This window comes from Orbicella franksi, chromosome 7, assembly GCF_964199315.1.
Source record: "Orbicella franksi chromosome 7, jaOrbFran1.1, whole genome shotgun sequence".
Taxonomy (NCBI): Eukaryota; Metazoa; Cnidaria; class Anthozoa; order Scleractinia; family Merulinidae; genus Orbicella; species Orbicella franksi.
Genome location: NC_138151.1, coordinates 5,507,701 through 5,531,724, shown reverse-complemented (window position 1 = coordinate 5,531,724; position 24,024 = coordinate 5,507,701). Strand labels below are relative to the sequence as shown.

General features: G+C 40.8%; 3 protein-coding genes and 1 pseudogene across 4 annotated transcripts in view; all 4 read left to right on the top strand.

Annotated features, from left to right (window-relative positions):
• Positions 1-1,613: 1,613 nt before the first annotated feature.
• Positions 1,614-21,445, top strand: LOC145493500 (bacterial dynamin-like protein). The gene is made up of 4 exons (XM_081472984.1): positions 1,614-2,159; positions 4,528-4,735; positions 5,067-5,377; positions 21,279-21,445. Exons 1-4 carry the CDS (start codon positions 1,983-1,985, stop codon positions 21,438-21,440), a joined length of 858 nt encoding a protein of 285 aa, XP_081329110.1. The 5' UTR covers positions 1,614-1,982; the 3' UTR covers positions 21,441-21,445.
• Positions 6,162-24,024, top strand: part of LOC145493497 (uncharacterized) — a 43,774-nt gene continuing 25,911 nt past the window's right edge. Inside the window, exon 1 of the mRNA XM_081472981.1 lies at positions 6,162-9,134. Coding sequence (XP_081329107.1) covers positions 6,685-7,785 — 1,101 coding nt within the window. The 5' untranslated portion in view covers positions 6,162-6,684 and the 3' untranslated portion in view covers positions 7,786-9,134. The remainder of the gene's footprint in view (positions 9,135-24,024) is intronic.
• On the top strand, positions 16,714-18,726 carry LOC145493496 (uncharacterized). Its single transcript, XM_081472979.1, has one exon. The coding sequence runs from the start codon at positions 17,375-17,377 to the stop codon at positions 18,569-18,571; it is 1,197 nt and encodes a 398-aa protein (XP_081329105.1). The 5' UTR covers positions 16,714-17,374; the 3' UTR covers positions 18,572-18,726.
• Positions 21,815-24,024, top strand: part of LOC145493489 (uncharacterized) — an 8,590-nt pseudogene continuing 6,380 nt past the window's right edge. Inside the window, exon 1 of the transcript XR_014050132.1 lies at positions 21,815-22,221. The product of XR_014050132.1 is annotated as an uncharacterized LOC145493489 (transcript). The remainder of the gene's footprint in view (positions 22,222-24,024) is intronic.

Sequence of the window (24,024 nt, the reverse complement as noted above, 5' to 3'; positions counted from 1 at the left end):
ACGTCTGAGCGAGCTGAGCTCTTTGGCACGACAAATAAATGATCGGTGACTGCTCATCGAGGTCTTCAGTGCCACTATGATCAGATTCTCGATACCCATTTTTTTTTTACATTTTCGTACACAAGAGGTCTTTCTTAGATATCTTGGCAAATTTCAATCTATTGCGAACATTAGAACTCTTTTTCTGGACCTTTACTTCCGAGAATTTACGGCCACGATTAATTTTCCCTGTTCCAAGTCTTGGTTCAGAATTGGAGAAAATGACGTCATTTTCTAAAAAATACCTCACGGGTTGAAATTGTAAAAATAATTAGTACAGCAATTCGCTCAAAGAATAACAAAAACTTTGGCTCATACATTCGTGCAATTTTCCACATGAATTGTTAACATAATTTCAACCTGTGCAGTATTTTTGAGAAAATGACATTATTCTCTCAAAATCTCAACTAAGACTTGGAACAAGGGAAATTAATGGTGGCCGTAAATTGATATTTTTGAGATTTTCTTCCAGGGTTGTCTTGGAGTTTCCCAAGCTTTCCTGAAGGGTTTACATGATGACGTCATCTTCCTACTGCTTAAAGAACCCCGCTGCCTCCTCATAGAGTTTATACAAAAGTGTGCATCTGTCTTGCCAGCTTCCGATAAAACTTGACATCTCTAGTGAATACAAAAGAGTGAAAAGCCAGACTGGATGTTCTCCAATTTACAAAGATGTGATGTTTTTCCCTCGTAGCATTTTACAGATATCGATTCCACTAGTTTCATTTAATTAATTCGTTTTTATGCAAATAGTTTAATAATAAAAATAATATGACTCCTCGATCTAGATTAGCATAACGTTTGCCACCAATATGTTTATGTTTTGTTTCGTCTCGTTTGCCATAAGGTACTAATAAATAACGCATACTTACTAGGGAATTTATAATACTTACTTCTCCAACTTTTCGTTTCGATGATCACTCTAGATCTTCCAAATATTCACGCGGTCTGGTCTTAATTCCATCAACTCCTTTGTATCCCTTTGTACTAAGACCAAATGATTCATTATTTTGAAGAGGTCCTCCATTCTTCGATTTCGTCTATTTCAGTTGACATTTTTCCTCTATCTCTGTAACCGTCAGCCCTTAAAGAACTCCAAGCATCATTGGCAGTCAATCTGTTTATATCAATGCGGGGTGTTAACATGGAAAGGAGGGGACTCCTAATATCTCATACAAGTACAGGGAGAGGGGCTAGTTTCTTCCAGTGTCCTGGTTACCGATGAAAAGGCAAAATGACTTGCAGGACCAATCACTGCGAACTAGCTTTCGTGGTGTTAGCTGTATTAACGCGCCACTAAATAATTAGCCGCCAACTTTGATGCTATAAATAGCTCCTGAACTGATCATACGATCAATCTACGACACATTAATGACATGCCACCTCTCTGTAAAGGACAGAAAACTCTCATCCTTTGCTTTGCCTCTTATCTAAGAAATACTTTGTCACTCCTTCTTCCAAGTGGTTTCTCCACTGCGAAGACGAGTACGAAAAGGATAACAGTCTGCGACGTGGTTGAAAGTTGAATATACTTGAGCTTGCAATCAGACTTCATGCGGTATTTTGATGCCCCGTTGAAAATTGGACACCTGAAAGCTGCAGCCATAGTATAGTGGCTGGACTTATTGTCTGGGCATCTGAGTTTCCATGGTAAAGTCTTCAAATCATAGATTTTTTTTCGGAACAAAATGAGTCTCACTGATAAGAGACTGCTATGCACAGCAAGTGCAAAATGACGTGTCCCCCCGTATTAATTTTTTGAAACTCACTTAGTCATGCCTCCTGCACACAAGAACGACGCTGCAATAGTCTGTAGCTTCAGGGACGAGGAAATAGTTCATTTTGCGTGAAAACTAGGCCTCTTTCCGTGTTGCAATGTAACCATTCATCTTCACCCATCGAGTTACTAGTGATTTCTGCTCAAATTTGTTTAAACCAGTGAAATGGAGGCTTCTGGTGAATTGAAAACCATCGAAGAAATCGACGATGTATCGGAAATGAGTGACTTGATGAAAGCGCTTGGTATTTCGCGTGAAGGACTAAAAGCACTGGATGATATGAAAACTCGAGTGAGAACGGAATTGAATTCAGTAGAAAAGCCCAGCTGGACGGCAGGTCAGGTAAGAATTCTTCAGAAATGTTATTAGGAAATGTTGGAAACTGGGTTACGTAGTAAATCACAGCAAAACGTTTAGCAGCGCGTCATATAGTGACAGCGACCGTATTGAAATTAATACACGTTGCTAAACGGTAGTCATATTAAAAGAACAAAACGAGCGTTACTGTATATTTGTCCGCTATTCAAGATTAGAGTATTGATTGTAGACTCGGGTTTCCCGTGCAGTTTGTGGCAAGCGGATGTTGACAAAACACGCGGACCTCCAGTCACTGAAATACCCGAGTCAAGAGTAGCAGAAAACGAACGGAAAATACCACTCAATTCCGGAATTTTTTTAACTTGAATGTTTTTATTTAAGGAGAATTAATATGTCTGGGCATACATTTAATCGCGGTTGGCAATCACGGGCGGTGTTTTTGTCTTCATATATTGTTACCTGAAAAGACGGAAGCTTCGGCCATCAGAATCGAGTAAACCATGCATCGAGAAGCGTGATTAGGTAAGAGGCGGATATGTATTTTCTCGATACTGTACATTGCACAAAACGCTTTGAATTAAGGCAGAGAGAATTTCATTTGGAGCCAGTTATCCGGGGTTAGTGAGTGGTTTTCTACGAATTTTAGAGAAACGGATTATTGAAAGTTGTTTACTGATTTCGAAATGGAACTAGCTTTGGATGCTAACTTTTTTTCATATTTCTTACGAACACGTCTACGAAATTGACCAAAACTGTTTTGAAACATTTTGCATTTATTAGTAGCCTATATGAAGGTGGATAGAGCTCAGTGGATAGAGCGCCCGCCCGGTGTTCGGGAGGTCATGGGTTCGATTCCTGTCGGGGACTCAGAATTTTTCTTTGTCCCACGCTCGTGTCATGTTGATTAATTCTCCTTCACATTTCGTTACCGAGCTTAAAATTCACCATCTTTATTAACTTAGTAGCCTATATATTTGTAAGCTGCAGTCCTCATTCCGGTTGCGAGGGTGGCAAGGAGTTTATGTGCGACACGTAATAAGGACAAAAACATAGTTTGTGACGTGTGAGCGAAAAGGAACTACATGTAAATTAAAGGTATACGTGATGCGTGAAATTATACATATAAATAATTTTATAACATAGCGTGCGCGCTAGTCCTATCTAATTCCTATTGAGCTATCATGAACAGAATCTCTACGTACGCACGGCCGTGCGTATATACGACTGATAAGATGACGTGTGCAGTTTCAAGTTAGCCGCAAAATTTCCGTCGAGTTTAGTGCAAGTTCCTTTTGTTTAAGTTTCGGCAACGTGAAGATTATTCTGAACAATCCAAACTTTTCTTCGAGCGTTTGACATTTTGCCAAGCTAAGATGTTTACTTAAAGGTGAGTATTTTGACCTTGTTTGTCTACTTTTTCATCGAGTATTTTTGACTTTGTCTGTCTACATTTTCATTATAATCAATTCGAATTTTTAATTGAGAATTTTAGAAACCAGGTTAAGCATTTTCGCTCAACCGTTGCTCAACTGATTGCGGCGTGTTAGGATCCTGATGACCTTTGTTTTTCTTCACCGTGCATTGTGAGAACTTTGTAGTCAATCACAAATAAAACATGTTTTAGCGCCCAAGTTGTTGTCGCCATGTTATAAAAGCATTGGTTTATGCTTTTAGCTGTGCGTATATGGAGTTATGGATGCACCTGGGAAGTTTGGACAGCACTCAAGAAGCTAGAGTCGAATGATGGTCATTTGGGGTATACTGTTACCCTAAGAGTAGCTAAATGTAAATGTATTGCGTGAAGTTTGTGTGTGGAACGGCATCACAATATCCCTTTTGCTATCCTCAGCTCTCAAGGGAACACGTCGCTCCTGTTCATAATACAAGCAATTTCCCCCTTTATTGTCAATGTTGCGTAAATCACTGTGCCGGGTTGTTCACACCAACATTGAAGGAGAGAGGTGGGAAGTGTAGCCCGCCATTACGGGTTCGAAAAACGAGGGCTCGATTCGCCTGGGCCTGAGATTTCCAATCGTTTAGCATGTTTTGCCATCTGCCACATGTTTAGCCCAAGCTCGCCGGCCATAAGACCCAATACTGCGGGGTTTTGCGCCTAGGAGAATGCACTCTTATTCTCTAATTCCTTTCAAAGTTAAAACCTATTCACCGCAATGAAACTCACTTGCGCTAGTTTTCAGATGTAGCCTCTTCCGGGAGGGCGGCTGTGAAACAAACTGCTTCAGATGAAGCATAATTGCTGATGCAGTAGGATTGGATATGTTAGTCATAAATATTAGCATCAAAATTTTTCAGTCGAGAGACTGAAGAGGTAAATACGATTCAACAACACGTTTGATTTGAGCTATAAATCGCGTTTGCTTTCACGTTTTAGGCCTTTTCCATTTTAACAGAAGCAAGAGAAGTAGATGGCTTCAAAAGACAAGCTTTACTTAAGGGTTACCTCGATACTAAAGACTATCTGAAAAAGCTAAATGGCGAAATTCTCGCTTTGCTGAAGAAGAACGTGGGCAACATTGAAGAGAAGATAGGACACCACAAAGCACAACTGGAACAAAAAGAATACCTCCTTCTTGTGGCAGGTAAATGAAACAAAGCAACTCTAGTTTAAAAAGCGGTGTAATTACAAACATTTTTAAGAAAGGAATCCGGCAAAATGTTCATTGACACAACAAGAATTTCGCGGCTTCGAATTGTTATTTACTCAAAAATAGGGAATTTACGTAGCTTTGACTTTGTCAGTACACCATGTTTAGAACTATTCCTGAATCTGCCAACTTGCAAATGCTTCCATTATATAAAAGACAATTTCTTGATAAAAATGAAAAAGGTCAAAAGCTTAAGGGAACAAACACTACACACAAGAAGCTACTATGAAGGTAATCTAGTAATTGAAAGTCAATGCATTTTAAGGTGAAACAAGCTCTGGAAAAAGCTCCTTGGTTAACCTTATTCTGGGAGAGGAACTCCTTCCATATTCTGCACTCAGCACAACGTCCACCATATGCGAATTGAGATATGGAGATCAACCCAGAATCGTGGTCCACTTTAAGGACAAGGATCCTGAAACAAGGCTTCCAATTAAGGAGTTCCTTCTAGAGGCTGAATCCTCTGAACAAAGTTATCTTCAGCAGATCTCTCCTTATGTTCACGCGAAGAGTGATCGAGAAAAAGGTTCAATTTACAAAAGGTTTGAACTCTTTTGGCCTCACCAACTTTTGGAGGTATTCATTAGTGATGTCGTATTAAATATAGTCGAACCTTTCATCCTCAAGGGAAACGGGAGGTGTTTGGGGGCAGAAATGGGAGGCGAGGGGTTGGCCACTTAACAGGGGCTCGTGTCCTCTTTAGACTGTGTTAATTGCTAGGTTAACATATAATTACGTCAATACAATCATATTAAACGTGTGTTGGAACGTCTTTTATTAGTCCTCAAATTCTATTTCGGACTCCTATCTGCGATTCGTGTTTTCCAAAAAAAAAAGCCAAACAAGGTGTTTTAAGTTTTGTGTGGCTACTTAAAAGCGGTAAGGACAATAGAGAACTCCCCCATCGGGACGACCAAAAGGTGGCCGCGGGCGCTTAACAGAAGCGGTCGGTTGATACGGGTTTTCCTGGCATACGGCTAGTGCGCCTGAAATTTGAATAGACCAATCAGGATTTAGCAGTTGGGAAACACTGTCCTCTCCTGACGTCAATGTATATTAACAGGAAAGGCATTCAGTTTACTGGAGACGCCAGCGTTGAATAGTCACGAAAATTGATTTTTAATTTCAAAAACCATATCAGATTGTAAAAAAAAAAAAAAAAATGAAAAATATGAAACTGGGTCGCCCGCGTCGAGCGAGTTGTGCTATTTTGAAAATATGCTATTCCTCTTCAAATCAAACCCAGAAATCTCTAGTTAAGTATTAAATGAGGCCAAATCAGCTTTAGCATTGTCTGTATGTTTGGTAGCTGCGAAAAAAATACTATTTTAGTGTGGTTTTGGTAGGACAGCACAGTTTTGACTGCGGCCCGTACTGCGGGCGCGGTCGCCGTATGCAAGGCTATTTACATTATTTTACTGACAATTAGAAGTTTAAGCATTTAAACTGTGGTTAATGAGCTCTGTAGTCTATATCATAGCTGTCATCTAAGGTTGTCACCAGTTCTGTTATGTTCCCCCTATTAGCCATTGTGCAATAACCTTAGGTCAATGTCCAATGCAACCCAATAGTTTTACCATATGGGAAATTATACGACAAAGGTCCCAGTGATTTTCCACCATACTCTCATGTGATTTCAGCGTGCAATGCCCCTCCCAACTCCCTCAATCCCCAGTTAGTAAAATCCCATTGTTTTCTGACCCTGTCCCAGTTGCGAGCTAGTATTCAAGCTAGGCCGTTCTCCGCTTTCTCTGCACGCTTTTGTTGTGCAAAATGTTTCAGCTACGATGCCTAAATCACGTTAAACTCGCAGCAACCGTTCTCAAGCCGCTGCAAACCAAACCGGACCCGGTAGTCCAACCTCTGGCGCCGAACAATCGCAAATGTCAGCCAACAATCTGACCATTAACTATACAGCCATGCCCACGGAGACTCGCCGTTTTATGCTGTCGCAACGCCATCTAAACCAAACCGGTCCGCGTCGCATCTTGATCACTCGCCTCCGAGAAGGCGACTCTCCGGCTACGAATACTGCGCCGCAGGTTCCCGAACAGTTATCGGCGATGATAGCCTCCATGATGGAAGCCAAACTGGCCAATTTAAACTCCAGCTCCATAAGTGGACCGCTCATCCCGCCTGAAATAGGACCGGCTCAAGCCTCGCCAACTCAACCAACACTGACAGGCACTACAAATCTCGTTCCAGTCCACGAGCCATCAATCGTCCCCACTCTTCCTCCTGCACGGTCTTTCAATGGCGGACAAGATGGCGGACCTGCTGCTTTAGACCTCGCCAATCCGGAAGATGTCGCCTCCATCCACAGGAACTACAGGCTTCCGTCAGTGGCCAGCCACCTTTCCAACAGTCAGATAGCGGCCATCACGAACGGTGAGTACGTGGACCTTGCTAGCCTTCTCCCTTTTTCCTCCCTCTTACGCGATCGAGTAAAGTCCAACTTAAAGCTCCAGGTAGGGAACGAGGACCTTACTATCCCCCTGCCATCTCCCGCCCAACGCCCTAAAATCACGAGCATCGATAGTTGGCTCGATGCTTTCGCCATATACTCCTCCGTCATTCTGTATTCCTACCCTTCCCACGGGGTTGACTTAATCTCTTACCAGCAGCTGATCCGTGAATCAGCGAGAAAATTCCCGGGTATGGCTTGGTACGTCTATGACGTAGAATTTAGGCGCCGGGCTTCCCACAACCTCTCAAAGAAATGGGGGGAGCGGGATGTCCAGCTTTACTTGGATACGTTTACGGGCTTGCCAAAGTCCATCCTTTGTAAGTCCTGTAGCAGTAGCGACCACTTTACGGATGCTTGCCCCCTCTCTCCCAGGTCCAAGGACTCTCCCGGCCCAAACCATGCTGACCTGTGCTACAATTTCAACAAAGGAGTCCCTGTGCCCGCACCCCTGCCCGAACAGACACCAGTGCAACAAGCCTGGATGCTCAGCAGCCCACCCTGGAAAGGACCACCATGATTCTCTCCAACTCAGGATCCCAGCCAAAGTCAGCTAGCCGCTCTAGCCATTCCTCCCGAAGCCGTACCTGATTGCCTGTCAAAGTTGTCCCCTTCCACTCCCATTGATATCCCTCAGCTTTCCTCTTACCTGCATGATCATCCTGACCGCGACTGCATTGACAATCTCCTTACTGGTTTCACTCAAGGGTTTAGAATTGGTTTTCAAGGTCCACGGACCCCCAAAGAATATCCTTACCTCCTGTCCGCCAGGGACAACCCCTCCATAATCAGCAAGAATATTCTGAAAGGGGTGCAATTGGGCCACACAGCTGGCCCTTTCATCTCCTCCCCTTTTCCCAACTTCCAGGTTTATCCCAGTGGGGTTGTTCCAAAGAAACACTCCTCCGATCGGCGTACAATTTTCCACCTGTCATATCCCAAACATCACTCCACAAGTGTCAACGCTCATATCAGCCCCAGTGATTATTCATTGCATTATATTACAGTTGATAATGCCATCTCGATCATCCAGAAACTTGGTCAGGGGTGTTTTATGTCTAAGCTAGACATCAAGTCTGCCTTCCGCAACATCCCCGTCCAGGCTCATCGCTCGTGTACGACGACCTGACTGACGTCATTATAGCGGAGCTCCGGCGGAGCCCCATACCCATATAGGGAAGAAAAGGAAACCCATGAATTGATTTTCTCATGGTTATCATGGCTAGCGGTATTGCTCGTGGGCGCGTACGCACGACGGCGGCGACGACGACGACGACGACGACGACGACGACGACGACGACGACGACGGAGTCGCGCAAGATGGCGGCTATACTCCAGCTAATAGGTTGACAGAGACATACACCCTCAGTTGGTAGCGGGAGAATGCCATTTTTCTTGACGGGATTTTTAAAGAAAAACGATAGCGGAGGTTGATTCAATATTTTTAAGACAGGGTTGCGCTGAAGCAAAAGACAGAAAGCAAGAATTAACAGGCAAAGAAGTAGCGGAGAAGATCGCGAAAAAGACTGAGCGGGCCAGCGCTGGGGAAGGAGGCGAAACAGTACTGAACAATGCCGTGAATTATAGCTAGTCAAGGGCTAGAGAAAGGAGGTGAAATAATACCGAACAATGCCGTGAACCAAAGCTAACGAGGGCTATAGAAAGGAGGCGAAAGTACCCGACAAATTGATTCAGAAGACTGCCGAACTCCCCATGGCCAAGTTCAAAATTCGCGCGAACGTGATGCTGTGCAGCGGTGCAAGAAAATTCAAAAGTCACCTGATTTGGTCAGGTGATGAACAAGAGAAATCAAACGTACCCGAGTGTTTTAGAGAAATTGCAAAACAGTAAACGTAGCGGAAAGAAGTGGTTGATTCGTTGATCTATCGAAAATATAACTTCAGTTTTTAGTCTTCACAACTTTTGCTGCAAATTTCTGCCTGGAAGATTTACACTGGCCGAACTGAATTGCCAACTTGCGGTAAGTGACTTTTGTTGTTGCGTTTGGTATGAAAATTAACAAGTTTCCTCGGCGATATAAGCTTATTTTCAATTGGAATCCATTAAAAGTCTTCCTTATTTGAAGCCATGCTGTAAGAGATTTTAAAAATTGCATCGTTTTAATTTCGCTCGTCTCTAAACAATAACACGTGGGTCGCTTTGGAGGTTGCTGTAAGTTGTAAACAAATTATGTTTTCTATCGATTTTCGTCGTCAATTTAAGCTTATAACCTCACATCTAAAAATAAGCTTAACCGAAATCGTACTTGTAAACACGGCCGGGCGAGTTTTGAAGTTTTCTCTGATTTAGTTAGCACTGCCGCTTCGTAGACTGCTAAAATTTGTTCTTCTGTTGTTGAAAACTGAACCAAGAAAGGTCTACAAACCATTTTAAGCCGAAGCGAACAGGATTTGCTAAATTTACTTTTGTTCCTATGTGAATATTTGCATATTGTGATTACAAAGTATGGAGATTTCCTCGTTTTGTTAGTTCAATTTATTCGGTTTGGCGAAATGCTTTTGTGAATTCCGAGGTTAAATTGGGTGAAGACTGGTAAGCTACTGCCAATAAAATGACTGCATAGCTAAATTAAGCCGTCGGCAAAAATACAGACTCTCAGTAATATTCAAATTTAAGCGTGAATAATTTTTAAACTTTAACACCGCAAGCTTAAACGAATTTTCTTTATCCTCTCTTTTATTCGGTCACCGTTCATTGAAAAGGGATTTGCTGTTGATACTCGAGCTCAGATGTACTGATATGCATCTTGTGTTTATAATGTCGATTTCCTCGTTTTATTTTGTTGTCTGTCCAATTAGTTCGGTTTGGTGAAATGCTTATATAGTCCAAAATGTCGAGTAGACGATTATGCATGGCAATCCTGTCTGCAAATAAAGCTCTGCTTTGATTTTGATTGGCTATTTCATGTTATTTGTGCCATTGCTTTTGGTTGGGGGTACATGGACCCTATTTTGTTAATAAGAGGTTATTCCCCAGTGCAGTATTTACACTTAATATGGAAATGTTCCAAAAAAGTGAGATAGTACTAATTAACTCGGTAAATTGAACAGTGTAATAGAAGTTCTTGCCCTGACCATTTCTCAGTAATAAGAATAACTTTTACATACATATATACACAATTTAGTTGGAGAGAGCGCTCTCCTATCTCCACTCTCTCTCTCTTTGCTCTCTTCTTCACACTAATTTTTTATTAACTAACTTATTAAATGAATGTCACTGACTGTTTTCTTTGTTGTGCATGCATACTTTTTTGCTGGTCGAAGAAAGTTTCAGTTTCTTCCTGGCTGTACAGTTTCCTTTCTCCTGTCCTGTACCAATTTGTTTGTGATATAACTTCGTGAATTCTCTATTCTCCTTAAATTTTATCTCATCAGGTTGATAGAATGCACTCTCAGAGTGTTCCATCGTTGTCTTCAGTCGCTACAATTTTCCAGAAAAAAGCAATAGTTTTCTTAATTTCCTTTTACTTTGTGTTAGGACTTTTTAGCATGCCTGTAATTGGCCCATGGGCATTACGGGAGAATAATTTTCAAGTAAAGAATTACATTCGTTTTAGTGTTGAGTATTTTAAATTGTTATGAATTAGGCATTTCTTTTTATTTTTTATTTTTTATATTTTTATTTTAGTCGCACGCAATGTTTTATGGTTTTACCGAGGTATACCATGTAAATGTAAATAATGCACTGGAATTGGCCAATCAGAGTGTGCATTATATCGGCTTTAAACACAAACCACATATAATAAATGACTCATATGTAAATGATATTTTTATTACAGAGAACTGGACAGGGCAAGAACTTCTCCTTCTTTTGTGAATTTATATATTAATTCCTCTCAGTGCTGTCAAAATGTCTCAGGAACCTTCATTTCTGATAATCTATTATTTTCCACCATACCTACAGCACAGAAGCTCACCAAATCCTAACTGATAACTAACATGTGTGTATCTCTAGCCTTTGCTGTGTGCTACATGTATATTCTGTTATCCTGCCTTAACTGCGAGGAAAAATTTTGGCAGAGCTGTTTCAACAGTTTCACTTAAATTGATTTCCAGTAACAGTGCTACATGTAGCAGTGTTATTGAGTATGAACTTTATGGAGGATTTTAAATTTTTATTTTTTTATGATTACAGACGACAACAAAATATACATGTGTATACATAACCTGATGTTGGTGTTGGTTACAAACCGTAGTTCATAATAGTCATCCTATTACAGGTAAGGGAGAAAAGTTCAGAGAGTTTAGAACAATTTTCTTCCCCCAGCACACCTTCTGTCTATAGGTGCAATAATTGAGAGGTTATATATATGTACGAAGAGTAATGTAAAGTTACTGTATAAACTTAGCATTAAAATCTGACATTTGAATGCCTCCTTTGCTAAAATTAGTCATGATTTAATTGTTATCACTCCCTGTGAATTCATAGAGATTCCAGAGGCAAATTATAACCTAATGTGGAAGTCCTGTCTTCAAGTGAGGGAAAATGACACAAAAGAGTTACAATGAAAGTAAAGAGAATTGTGAATGTTGATATGGTGTACATTATACATCATGTAAAGGTATTTGGTGAGTGCCAAAGGCATAACATTTCATGTATTGCTTTTTCAGGACAAATTATATAACAGTGATGTTTTAAAAGGTTTGATCAGAAAAATAATGAGTACATTGTCCAGGTAGCATCAGTTTATGGACGGCACATGCAGACAGTAAGAGGAACTGTAAGCACTACCACATAAGTTAGTTTTATGCTTATGACTTCTTGTTCTTGAATTTTGTGTCATTTCATCACAAGAATAGGTAACGAAAGATGCAATAGTTGTTGCAATATATTTTTGAAGGAAAACTTATAAGTCTGCCTATGCTGGATAACAGCCATGTGTAAACTGAATGTGAAGCAAACAATATGTTAAATATGGGGCAACCCTAAAACCCAGAAACCGGAATCCGGAATCTGGAACCAAAAACTGGAATCCAGAAACTGGAAACCGAAATCCGCAAATCAAAGAAAATAAGTTCTTCTAATACGCGAAAATTGTTTTGCTTAGCTTTTCAACTGTAAAAAGTAAGCTGCCAAGTAAAAAGGACCTCAAACTTAACCTTTTTTGAAACAAAAATTCCCCGTCTGTTGAAGTCGTGCAACCATTATTTTTAGTGAGGGCTTTGAATAGACATTGCTGAAGTGAATTATTTCTATCATCATTCATAATATCTGGATTCCAGATTCTGGTTTTTGGTTCCGGATTCTGGATTCCAGATTCTGGATTCCGGATTTCGGTTTCCAAATTCAGTGTTTTAGGGTTGCCCCAGATGATGTATGTGCATATGTTAATCTTGAATAATCTGAAATTTCAGAGAGTTTAAAAATATCATGTCATATCTGTGATGGTTCTGAGGTGGAGGGCTGTTACATGTACATGTAAATGTCTCATGCACGAGTTTTCACTCGTTATGATTCAGGTGCAAATAGTTTCTGTATCTGTTGATGTGCAACAATCTACACCAATATTTCAACCTAATAATGTACAGTGTATATTAATTAACCAAATTATGCTGTTTTTAGTTGGCCAGTGCTACTACATAGTAATGTGATGTTGAAGTGCACAAATTTACAAACATGCCCAGTGTCAACTTGTCAAATACATGTATATGAACTGGCCAGACAGTGTAGATTACAAAATTCTCTGAAAGGTAAGATGTTTCTTAAACATTATTTTGTAATTAATGATTTCTCAGACATTGTTTTCTTCAAGAAAAGATTCATACCCCACATGGAGGTTTTTTCTCTGTTAGAGCTCTTGATTCCTGATACTTTAATGTGGAATTTCTAAAGACTGGCCATGAATGGGTGTTGGGTGTGAATATCTTCTGGAACTGCACATTCATTCATTGAGTAAGCAAGAACATCAGTATTTATCCTGACAAACTCTGATTTTCTTCTGGAAGCTGAACTCATTTACAGTTGTACAGTTATATGTACAACCAAACAGCCTGGATGACCCTGTGATTGGGACTGTGCACATTGTTGTAACCCTCAATGTTCCAGTTGCTTGTTTGAAGCAAATTGCATTTGCTCTCAAAAGCAAGTGGCAAAGTTCATAACAGTTATGTAAGTTTGCTTTGTATCTCAGGGCAGAGCCTGCCACAGTGAAAGTTGGAGTACCAACCCCTAGCATGTGATTCACTACTAACACTCAGTAAACAGCTAACAATGAAGTACACTGTATATCAAAGAAAGGAATTACATGCCTGTTCCTGTCAGTCAATATATGAACAGGTTACAGATGGGGAGCCTGTATTAAAACATCAAAGATTTTCAAAGCAACCATGGCCTGGTGAGATATTTCAGAGGTAATATAAATTTAAGGTCCTTATGATTGCTTATAGGCATTGATTTTTATTGTAAACAATATCTTACTGAGTGTATTTTTCTTGTGTGCTAATTGTTGGAGAACACAGAGGTCACTGTTATGACAGAGATATTAATTTGTGAAAAGTTCTATAAACAAATGCATCTGGGAACAAATTAATTTATCATGGATGCAGCTTCTGAGAGATCCCCAATATTAATGGAACATACACTGTTCATGCAGTACATGTAAAAGAGTTCAGTAATTCATTACTTATGATTGTAATGCTTTGTTTGGTTTCTCTGTATTTACAGACAACTTGATGGGATTATAAATTCTGCACCAAGTTCATTGAATAAACTGACTTGGAGGTTCAGTTCTGCAACCCATCCTGTTTGTAGTAATATCGTAGCTGCAACATTGTGACAGATACACTGCATTACATTATTAAGAAACACATATTAACTAATTATTTTTAAGTGCATGTTAATTTAATCAGTTTTTCTTAGAGATAATTTACTCATGGTTTATTTAAATAATTGGCTTTTTGGTTTTAAAATGATATTTATTGAGCTTTTAAATCAATTTTGTGATAATCTGCATTGGACATGGCATAAATTGATATTTTGCCAACAAGAAATGGAGAACTGGGTCTTAAGCAAAGTTGCAGGATTAGCATTTTTGTAGAAAGAAAGGGTTGAGAAATTTGTGACATTCTACAGACAGCCTTGCCATTCGCAATGTCCGATAAGGTTAATTTGTTCCATTCTGTTGTAGAAATAGTGTTCTCTAATTTATAAATTATTTCAATCTGTTGTTTAAACGATTGCCTTATAACCCCATGTCTGGCTTTGGTGCATGTAGGATATTGATGTATTTTTTATCCATTTTGCTGTAAATTATCTTAATTGATGTGTCAATCAAAACATATCTTGGATATGCTGGGCTCTTCTGACAAATGTACCTATGCCTCATAACCTTTGAGTGCATTTGGTTGTGTAGTGCAGACAAAATACATGTACATAATATAACTTCCTCTTAGCTTACTGATAATTCTTGGTATAATTTAATCAAAGCAAAATTAATCAATGGAATCCAATAGCAGCTCTTGTAGTCCACAATGCCAGTCGAGAAAAAGAACAAATCACATTGAAATTGAATAATAAAATTATTATTAGAAGCCTATGCAAGTATTCATGATCAGCAAAAAAAAAAATATCGTAATTACCATTCATGCGAGGGTGATTTTGCTTATTGCAAACCCTTCCAGCAGGAGGAGACTCCATACAATAGTGAAGATGGCTAAATGTATCTTTGGGGACAAGTTAGAAAACAAAACTTTCCAACTTTTCACATATGTATACTGTTTTGGTATTTTTGTGAGATTTCATTTGGTAGAGATTCAGGGACTGAGTATATTGTAACCACTGCATTTCAATCAGTCCCCACAACAAAAAAATGTGTAAACTTCTTTTGTGTGGGAGTCCCCATGTTAACTAAGGAAGAATATAATGAATAATAACAATGCCTTGTCTTTCTGAATAAGGTAGGAAAGAACAAGAAATGCCAGCAAAAAGCACAGAAGACAGTTCTGTTATATGATCAAGATTTTTGGTAGCTTCCCAGAAATCCTTGAAATCGTGGCTCTATATTTCATAATCACACCATCTTACACCTCGATCTGCTGATGTAATACTAGTTCCGGCTGAAACTATTAAATCATTCGCAATTTATCTCATACATGTTGGATTATTTTCATTAGTAACAACATTCCGAAAAATAACTGAGGAGCTCCGCTTTTAGGCTGGCCTAAATCTATATATTACCGCAGATGTAAAGAGTAATTGTAGCACAGAGGAACAGGAGAACAGTAGGAACAAAGGAACAGGGGAACAGAGGAACAGTAGGCACAGAGGAACAGAGGAACAGTAGGCACAGAGGAACAGGGGAACAGTAGGCACAGAGGAACAGTTGGCGCAGAGGAACAGAGGAACAGTAGACACAGAGGAACAGAGGAACTGTAGGCAGAGAGGAACAGAGGAACAGTAGGCACAGAGGAACAGATGAACAGTAGGCACAGGGTAACAGAGGAACAGTAGACACGGAGGAACAGAGGAACAGAGGAACAGTAGACACAGAGGAACAGAGGAACAGTAGGCACAGAGGAACAGAGGAACAGTAGGTACAGAGGAACAGGGGAACCGTAGGCAAAGGGAACAGGGGAACAGTATGCACAGAGGAACAGGGGAACAGTAGGCACAGGGAACAGGGTAACAGAGGAACAGTAGGAACAGCGGAACAGTAGGCACAGAGGAACAGAGGAACAGTAGACACAGAGGAACAGAGGAACAGAGGATCAGTAGGAACAGAGAAACAGGGGAACAGTAGGCGCAGAGGAGCAGGGGATCAGTAGGCACAGAGGAAATAGAGGAACAGTAGGAACAGAAACGGGGAACAGTAGGAACAGTAGGAACAGTAGGAACAGAAGGAACTAAGGAACAGAGGAACAGTAGGAACAGGGGAATAGAGGAACAGTAGGAACAGTAGGAACCATGCAAAAAAACTTGTAAAAGAACTTGTAACGCCAAGTACATATTTAATCGAGGTGAAAAGAGGGCTCAATCCGCGGTCAGATTTTACCTGCAACAAAACAGTAGAGAACCAACAAACTCAGCCTACATATGACACCGAGTCCCGTGCATATTATTAGTAATTTTTTTCCCCAGGGCAGAAAACCAAATCCCATTGGGCACAAGAACGTATAACTCTAAACACCTTTACAAAATCCCGCAGGGCATCAATCTTACAAAATTAATTTTAAACCCCACTTTGATATGGGAGATGATCAAACTAAAAATCCTTGAACAGTCTGTAACTGAATACGCTATAGATAGAAAAACAAAAACCTCAATAAGAGAAGAAGAAATAGAAAAAGCGTTAAATGTACTGCAAGAATTGATAAAATCCAGTAAAAATGGAGATCGAGAAAAAAAAAAACGCCCCCATGGATCTGGAAGAAAAAAAGCTGGACTGGAGAAAATTATTGAATATAGGACGAAAGGTGCAATATTACGTGCCAAATGCAGATGGCATAACGCGGGTGAAAAAAAGCACAAAGTATTTTCTATATCTCGAGAAAAGGCATTTTAAAAACGACGTTATTATCCAGTTAAAAACTGGAGAAAATGAATTTGCTATGTCGGACAAAGAGATACTACTTCAGTGTGAAAATTTCTACAGAGATCTTTATAAATCCCGCATAGATGAACAACAATCCGAACCCTCGAATTTGCCTACTGTTCCTCTGTTCCTTTGTTCCTCTGTTCCTTTGTGCCTACTGTTCCCCTGTTCCTACTGTTCCACTGTTCCTACTGTTCCTCTGTTCCTCTGTGCGTACCCTACTCTTCGTCTGTTCCTCTGTGCTACTGTTCCCCTATTCCTACTGTTCCTCTGTTCCTCTGTGCCTGATCTTCCTCTGTTCCTCTGTGCCTACTGTTCCTCTGTTCCTCTGTGTTTACTGTTCCCCTGTTCCTCTGTGCCTAGTTTTCCTCTGTTCCTACTGTTCCTCTGTTCCTCTGTGCCTACTGTTCCCCTGTGCCTACTGTTCCCCTGTTCCTCTGTGCCTATGCTCCTCTGTTCCTCTGTGTCTACTGCTCATCTGCGGTATGATGACGTCAGTCAGGTCGTCGTACACGAGCCATGAGCCCCCGTCCACCCGTCAGACTGGGAACTCTTAGGCATGAAATGGAGGGGCATTTACTACTCCGACACCGTTCTCCCCTTCGGCTTGTGGGCTGCTCCTGACCTCTTTGACCAATTTTTCCGCATACTTGAATGGGTTATTAAGACCAAACTGGTTATCCCTAATGTCATCCATATCCTGGATGACTTCTTTTTTGTTACCAAGCACCCACGGTCTGACTGCCTCACAGCTCTCTGTAACATCCTTTGTCTGTTTACAGAGCTCGATATCCCTGTCGCCCCGGGTAAAACCCTCCCTCCCACCACATCCCTGGAGTTCATGGGTGTTCTCCTGGATTCCAACAAAATGGAAGCCCGCCTCCCACTAGACAAGCTAACCAGGACCAAAGAGGCCTTGCATGAGTGGTCTTGTGAGAAATCTGTTACCCTGAAAGAACTTCGGTCCCTGATTGGTACCCTTCAGTTTGCCTGCAGAGTTGTGGTCCCATGCCGAGCTTTTCTGCAGCGCATTATTAGTTTAACCAAGGGTATTTCCAACTCTAGATGGCACATCAAACTTAATACAGAATTCCGCAAGGACGTTTCCATATGGCTGGCCTTTCTTGAACACTTCAATGGGGTTAGTTTCTTCTTGGGGGACACTGTTTTCTGCTTCCCAGATCTCCAGTTATTTACCGATGCCTCTGGGTCTCTCGGTTATGGTGGGTACCTTAATGGGAAATGGTTTCAAAGCCACTGGCTCCCTCAGCACTGCCTTAACCCTGTTACTGGGATCAGCATTGACTGGCAGGAACTTTTTGCTATTTATATTGCCTGCTTTCTCTGGGGTCCCCACTGGTCGGGTAAATGTATTTGTTTCTGGTGTGACAACCTCCCTGTTGTTACCATCATTAATTCAAAACGTTCCAAGTCATCCAGGGTCATGGATCTGGTCCGCTCTATTACCATTTTGACCCTAGTACATAACTTTACCTTCACTGCCAAAGATATCCCAGGGCTGGACAACTCTATAGCTGACTCTCTGTCCCGTTTTCAGATGGATCGCTTCCACTCTCTGGCTCCCAATGCCTCACACACCCCCTGTACCATCTCTCCATCAGCAATGGTGCCTCGCTGGCCTCTAATACCGATCGAGCCTATGGTGTCGATCAGAATCATTTTATTTCCTTTTGCCTCCTACAAGGTATCATTGGTCCCTCTTGCCCTCTTCTTCCGGCATCCGAAATCACCTTAATTTTTTTTCGCTGCCCAGCTGGCCAAAACCATTTGCTACAATACAATCAAACTTTACCTGTTTGCAGTTCAAGATCTCCATAGGTAACATAACTTTCCATTAAAATTATCAAAAATGTAGCGCCTGCAAAAGGTCCTCACTGGCATCAAACGGTCCCAAATGCCTCCCAAATTAACTCGCCATCCCATAACTATTCAAATTTTGGTTTCAATTTACAATTATTTCCAGCCTCCCCAAAGTTACAATGTAGACCATATAATGCTGTAGGCTGCTTCACCCTAGCGTATTTTGGTTTTCTACGCACAAGTGAATTTACTTCTAATAGCAGTAGTTTTGACCCTACTGTCTATCTTGGTCTAAAGGATATTACCTTTATCCCTAACATTGAATCCCCCAACCACATGCTTGCTTCCATTAAGCAATCCAAAACTGACCCCTTTCTCAAAGGCTGTACTTTAACCATAGCAAGGTCCACCACCTCTATCTGTTCTGTGATGGCCATGACAGACTACCTGCTACAATGTAAACCAGCTGCTACAGGCCCTTTGTTTACCTTCACCAATGGCAAGTCGCTCTCCTGTTCCTCCCTGACTAAGGAGCTCCGTTCTGTACTGCAAGGTTGTGGCCTACCTGCTGATCATTATTTCACACACAGTTTCCGCATTGGTGCAGCTACCACTGCAGCCGCAGCGAGGGTCCCTTCGTGGCTTATCAAGGTACTGGGCTGCTGGAGCTCAGACTGTTATGAACGCTACATCAGAACTCCCCAAGAAACACTATTAGCTATCCCTGAGAAATTAGTCATGGATAATTCTAATGTTCTAATTTAGGTCTGCTGTAAGATCTGTTTGGACCCTTTCAGCCCTATTATCAACATGCAAATTCTCCCCACTGGCTTACCCTATTTACTAATACTAGTCGGTCGAAAGAGATTGATTCCCATCAGGCCTTATTTTTATTTAGCACAATTTCTTGTCCTTTACTGCCTACCAAGCAGCAATACTCATATTAATTTCAATGCTGCTTACACCACTGGGCTGAAAGGTTCAATCATTTAAGTTAATTCCATTATCTATTGATTTATAACTTTGTGAATCTAGGTAGTATTATTCATTGAGAACCATGCTTCTTGTATATCACTGTGGGTGGCAGACCTCCTACTAGTATGGAGGTCTGCTTTGCTTTTCTTTCCTGTGGGGTGATTGTGTTCGGGCTAGCAGTGGACTCACACAATCGTGGCAGGTAAGTGCAACCTAGGCTGCACTTTGCCCCACAGTAAGTGCTATGGCCACCCTTGGAAATAGGTCCGAATCTCTCCAGGATGGTGTCATCGTACCATCTGACCTATTGTCCTCCCAGAGGGGCACCCCTTCTTCTGGTCCATTCTATGTTACTTCCAAGGAAATAGGTCCGGTTCTCTCCAGGATGGTGCCATCGTACCGTCTGACCTATTGTCCTCCCAGAAGGGCACCCCTCTTCTGGTCCCCTTGGTAACATAGGTTCCCCCAAAGGCGCCGCTACTCTAGGGGAGATAGGCTCTGTCTTCCCTGCCACTCATGTTTTGCCACCATAATCAGTGTTTTGTTTCTGTTTCCTGTATCTACCCAGCAAAAGGGGAGGGGGGGGGGGGGTTGCAATGTTGTTACCCATATAAATATCCTTGCTGGTACTGTTAGATCTGCCACTCCCCCTGTGTGGGTGTGGCTCTAATAATTTATACTAAATTGCACACCAGCAGGGTCTCATTAACAATTTCGGTACTTTGACAGTTAAACTGGCCGCCTAACAAGGGGTGCCGCTCAAACGCCAATTTCGTCTATGATACGTCCCTGCAGGGAGCCATGGTAGTTGAATTCATCTTCTTAGACTGGATATTTGTTTTGATGAATACAACCGCCATGAGTTCCCTGCAAGCGTGTTTCAAAGAGGGAACTGGACAGGGGTGGCCGCTTAATTTAAGTTCGTCTGTATGTTAGCGGAGCTCTTGGGCGAAGAGGGGGAGTGGAGTCACATGATTCATCAGGTGATCAACGAAAAAAATGAAACGCGTTTTGAGTGTTAAGAGAAATTATAAAACTGTTAACACATCGGAAAAAAATGGTTGATTCGTTGATTTATCGAAAAGATTAGTTCGGTTCAGTCTTCCCTTCACAGCACAATGACTTTAAACTAAATAATATAATGATTCTCCTCACAAGATCTGAAATCTAAAGAAAACAAAGCCTCCGACTGTATCTATCGGTCTTCTTCAACAAAGTGAACTCTGTCACGTGGCTCAAAAAAATCACGGGGAATCTGTAGACCCAATCTTTGTTTAACACCCTCCAAATATATTGTGAAGAACAAATAGTGTGGTTTTCAGCTGACTAGAAAAAAATCTTCAGTATTACTTTGACCAATCACAAAAGACGCAGACAGCCCCGTGAACCAATTAAAACTCGAAGCAAATACTTGTAGCTGACGGAAAGAACGGAAAACATGTGCGAGCGAGGCGCGATTGGTTTTGGTGTTACAAATGCGAAACCAATCAAACGCGGATTACTTTCGACACTCAAGTGAAAACTGCTATAAATAAAGAAATATTTAATTCATTCTAATTTCATAATCTACCCGTTGTGTTGATCATCTCATACAGTATACCAATGAGCTTCATGAAATAATTGAAAGAAAAAAAAAGCAGCCCACCTTTACATTCTCTATATTTCAGAAAGGCGTGGTTATAATTGACAGTCCGGGTATTGGTGAGTCTGATACGATGGACGAGATAGTCTCGCAGTATTTACCACAAGCCTTTGCCTTCATTTATGTCATAAGCAGTGCAAACGCTGGAGGAATTCAAAAAGACAGAGTGAGTATTGAAATAGAATAAAAGTAGTGACGTTACTGAGCATTTGCACAATTATATTTTTTATTGAAATCAGCAGATATAGGCCTACCCTATGAGCAGAGTCTCCTTCGATCTCGATTTTTCTAGGAAGATCGAAGGGGACTCTGCCCGCAGGGTAATATAGGACAGAAGGGGTTCACATAGAGAAAAAGGTTCAACACTCGTCCGGCCCTAAAACAAAGAAACCCTATGCCTAAGGCACGAAGGCAAAAGCTTGTAAGGCAATCCTCAAGAGAAGCAGGAGGCACGGTAACGAATCCTACAGTCTGATTGGTTCTTTGCACCGTCCGGATTTTCCTATCTCTGCCGACGGTCCCGGTAACGCTTCGGCTCTTACTGCGGGGGGAATCCTAGTGTTGATCTATTTCTGTGAATAAACTAGCGAAAATCGTCACTTGTTCTGCCTTTTTTTCATTCATGGTACTTTTGATTTACAGCTTGAAAAGTTGCTGGATGAAGTGAGGAAGATGACGATTGAGAGACAGGAAGGATTAGTCTTATCTCAGTGTGCTTTGTTCGTGTGCAACAAATGGGACCAAATTCCGGAGAAAGAAGTAAAAGAGGTCCAGGATCACGTGATCAACAAGCTGAAGAAGTGTTGGCCTGGCATTGATCCCAAGTCACAGATAACCTATATGTCAACAGAAAAAGCCAGTATCGCTCAGAACTACGGAATAATCACCCAAGAATTTTTCTCCTTGATGAGTGGCATCAGGTCGATGGTTTTGAAAAGCATCAAAGCCCGGCTGGAAATGCACTGGAAGTAAGCATTTAAGTGTGTTAATTGATTGATAGAGTTCCTAGCTAGGACCAAACAAAAAGTGAAAATGTAACCATATAGATCACGTGACGTCATCACTTTCTAAAATCCAAAATTAAAGATTAACCAAAGTTTTTATCGTCCTCAGGTATATTTATAGCTGTTCACAATTTTACAGCTCAATAGCTTGCTTCGTTTGGAAGCCAGAGCATTTTGAATTGCAGGGTTGTGGTGATGCGTGACACAAGTTTCTTGAAAAATGTATACTCATCTCATGATTTTGAGCCTTTTAAGAAGTTAGAACATAAGGAAAAGCGCTTATATAAATGCTTGTTTGTTCAGTACTGACAATCAGTCGTCTAGATAGCCAACGTAAGTTCTAGATGTTTGCACTATTTTCCTGCCGCCATATTGGTGTACCACGGATGTACACCAAAATGGCGTTTTCATACTGGGCTCTGTAAATTTCTGCGAAACATTTCATTGAATATCTGAAGTTTGGTGAAACGCACAGGAGAAGTTTCTTATTTAGTTATCTTCTATAACATCAGAACTCTTTAGCTTTTTCCACTGGATGGTTTTCGAGTTACTTTTTTATTGCGTGACAGTGAAAACTATCTACACACTGTAAGTTGTCAATTTTAGAAACCGTTATACTGGAATATAAAATAATAATAATAATAATAATAATAATAATAATAAAATATTATATGATAAATTATGGATGTCCTATTCTACCTCAAGAAACGACCTGAGGTCATATCGGGTGTGAACGTTTACTTAGTACAATTAGCTGTGAAATACGTTCACTTAGATCACCTTGATACGATACCGAATCTGAATTTACGAATTTCTGAAGGTACGCAATCATCTGTAACCAACAGGGCGCTTGAATGAAGTTTGTACAATACTTACTCTTTAACAGCTTTAATGACAAGTAACACGTGGCAAGCATCTATTCTATCTCGGCAACAATTGTGCTCCTTAAGAGCCACTGCCCACAAATATGGACCAAACAACGGCACAAGCCGAAAAATCGATTTTGCTCATTTTTTGCCCAAAGATTGGCCCTAGCTAGAGAACAAACGGACCATAGTTAGTTTCTGCTAATGCAGCTTTTTTTGGAAGAAATTTGCGAAAAACGATTTCGCCCCGATTGAGCTCAAAATCTACTTCCAGTTTTGCTGAATTTTCTGGAAATTTGATTGCTTCGCACGTCGCACAACAGGTACTTGAGAATCTTTCAATGGTTTTTAGATTCAGCTCAGGTCTTCATGGTATGACTGAGCGAAAAATAAAATAAATCGAAGCTAGTTTTGAGCCCGAAACGAGATCGAACAGAAACGCAAAATCTTGCAATGTGTTGCAAACGAATTATAGCACTAAAATATCACCATATTTTTCTATGGGCTATAACTTTAAATGCCATAAAAACACTTTCTACGGGCTAACTTTACACCCACCTGTTTGAAAATCAAAAAACATCTCTGGGCAAATGGTTTTAAGTCGCCCGCCTTGGCCTGTGTTTTTCATAAATTTTCTCCTGAACCGCCGTGGGAATGTAAACAATTGCGTGACGCGGACGGTCACCCTGAATATATAATTCGTTTCCAACAAACTGCAGATGGCTATCTTAGAACATTTGGGTGAAAAAAGAAAAACATAATGGACCACTTTTAACTTAAATAATTTGAAAGGCATTGCTTTAGAAATTTCGTTAATTAAAAACGCCAATTAAAAGCAATTCACTTAGAGTTCGGGTGTTACCGCTATGTCGTTTTAAGCTGTCGTTCTTTCTTTGATCAT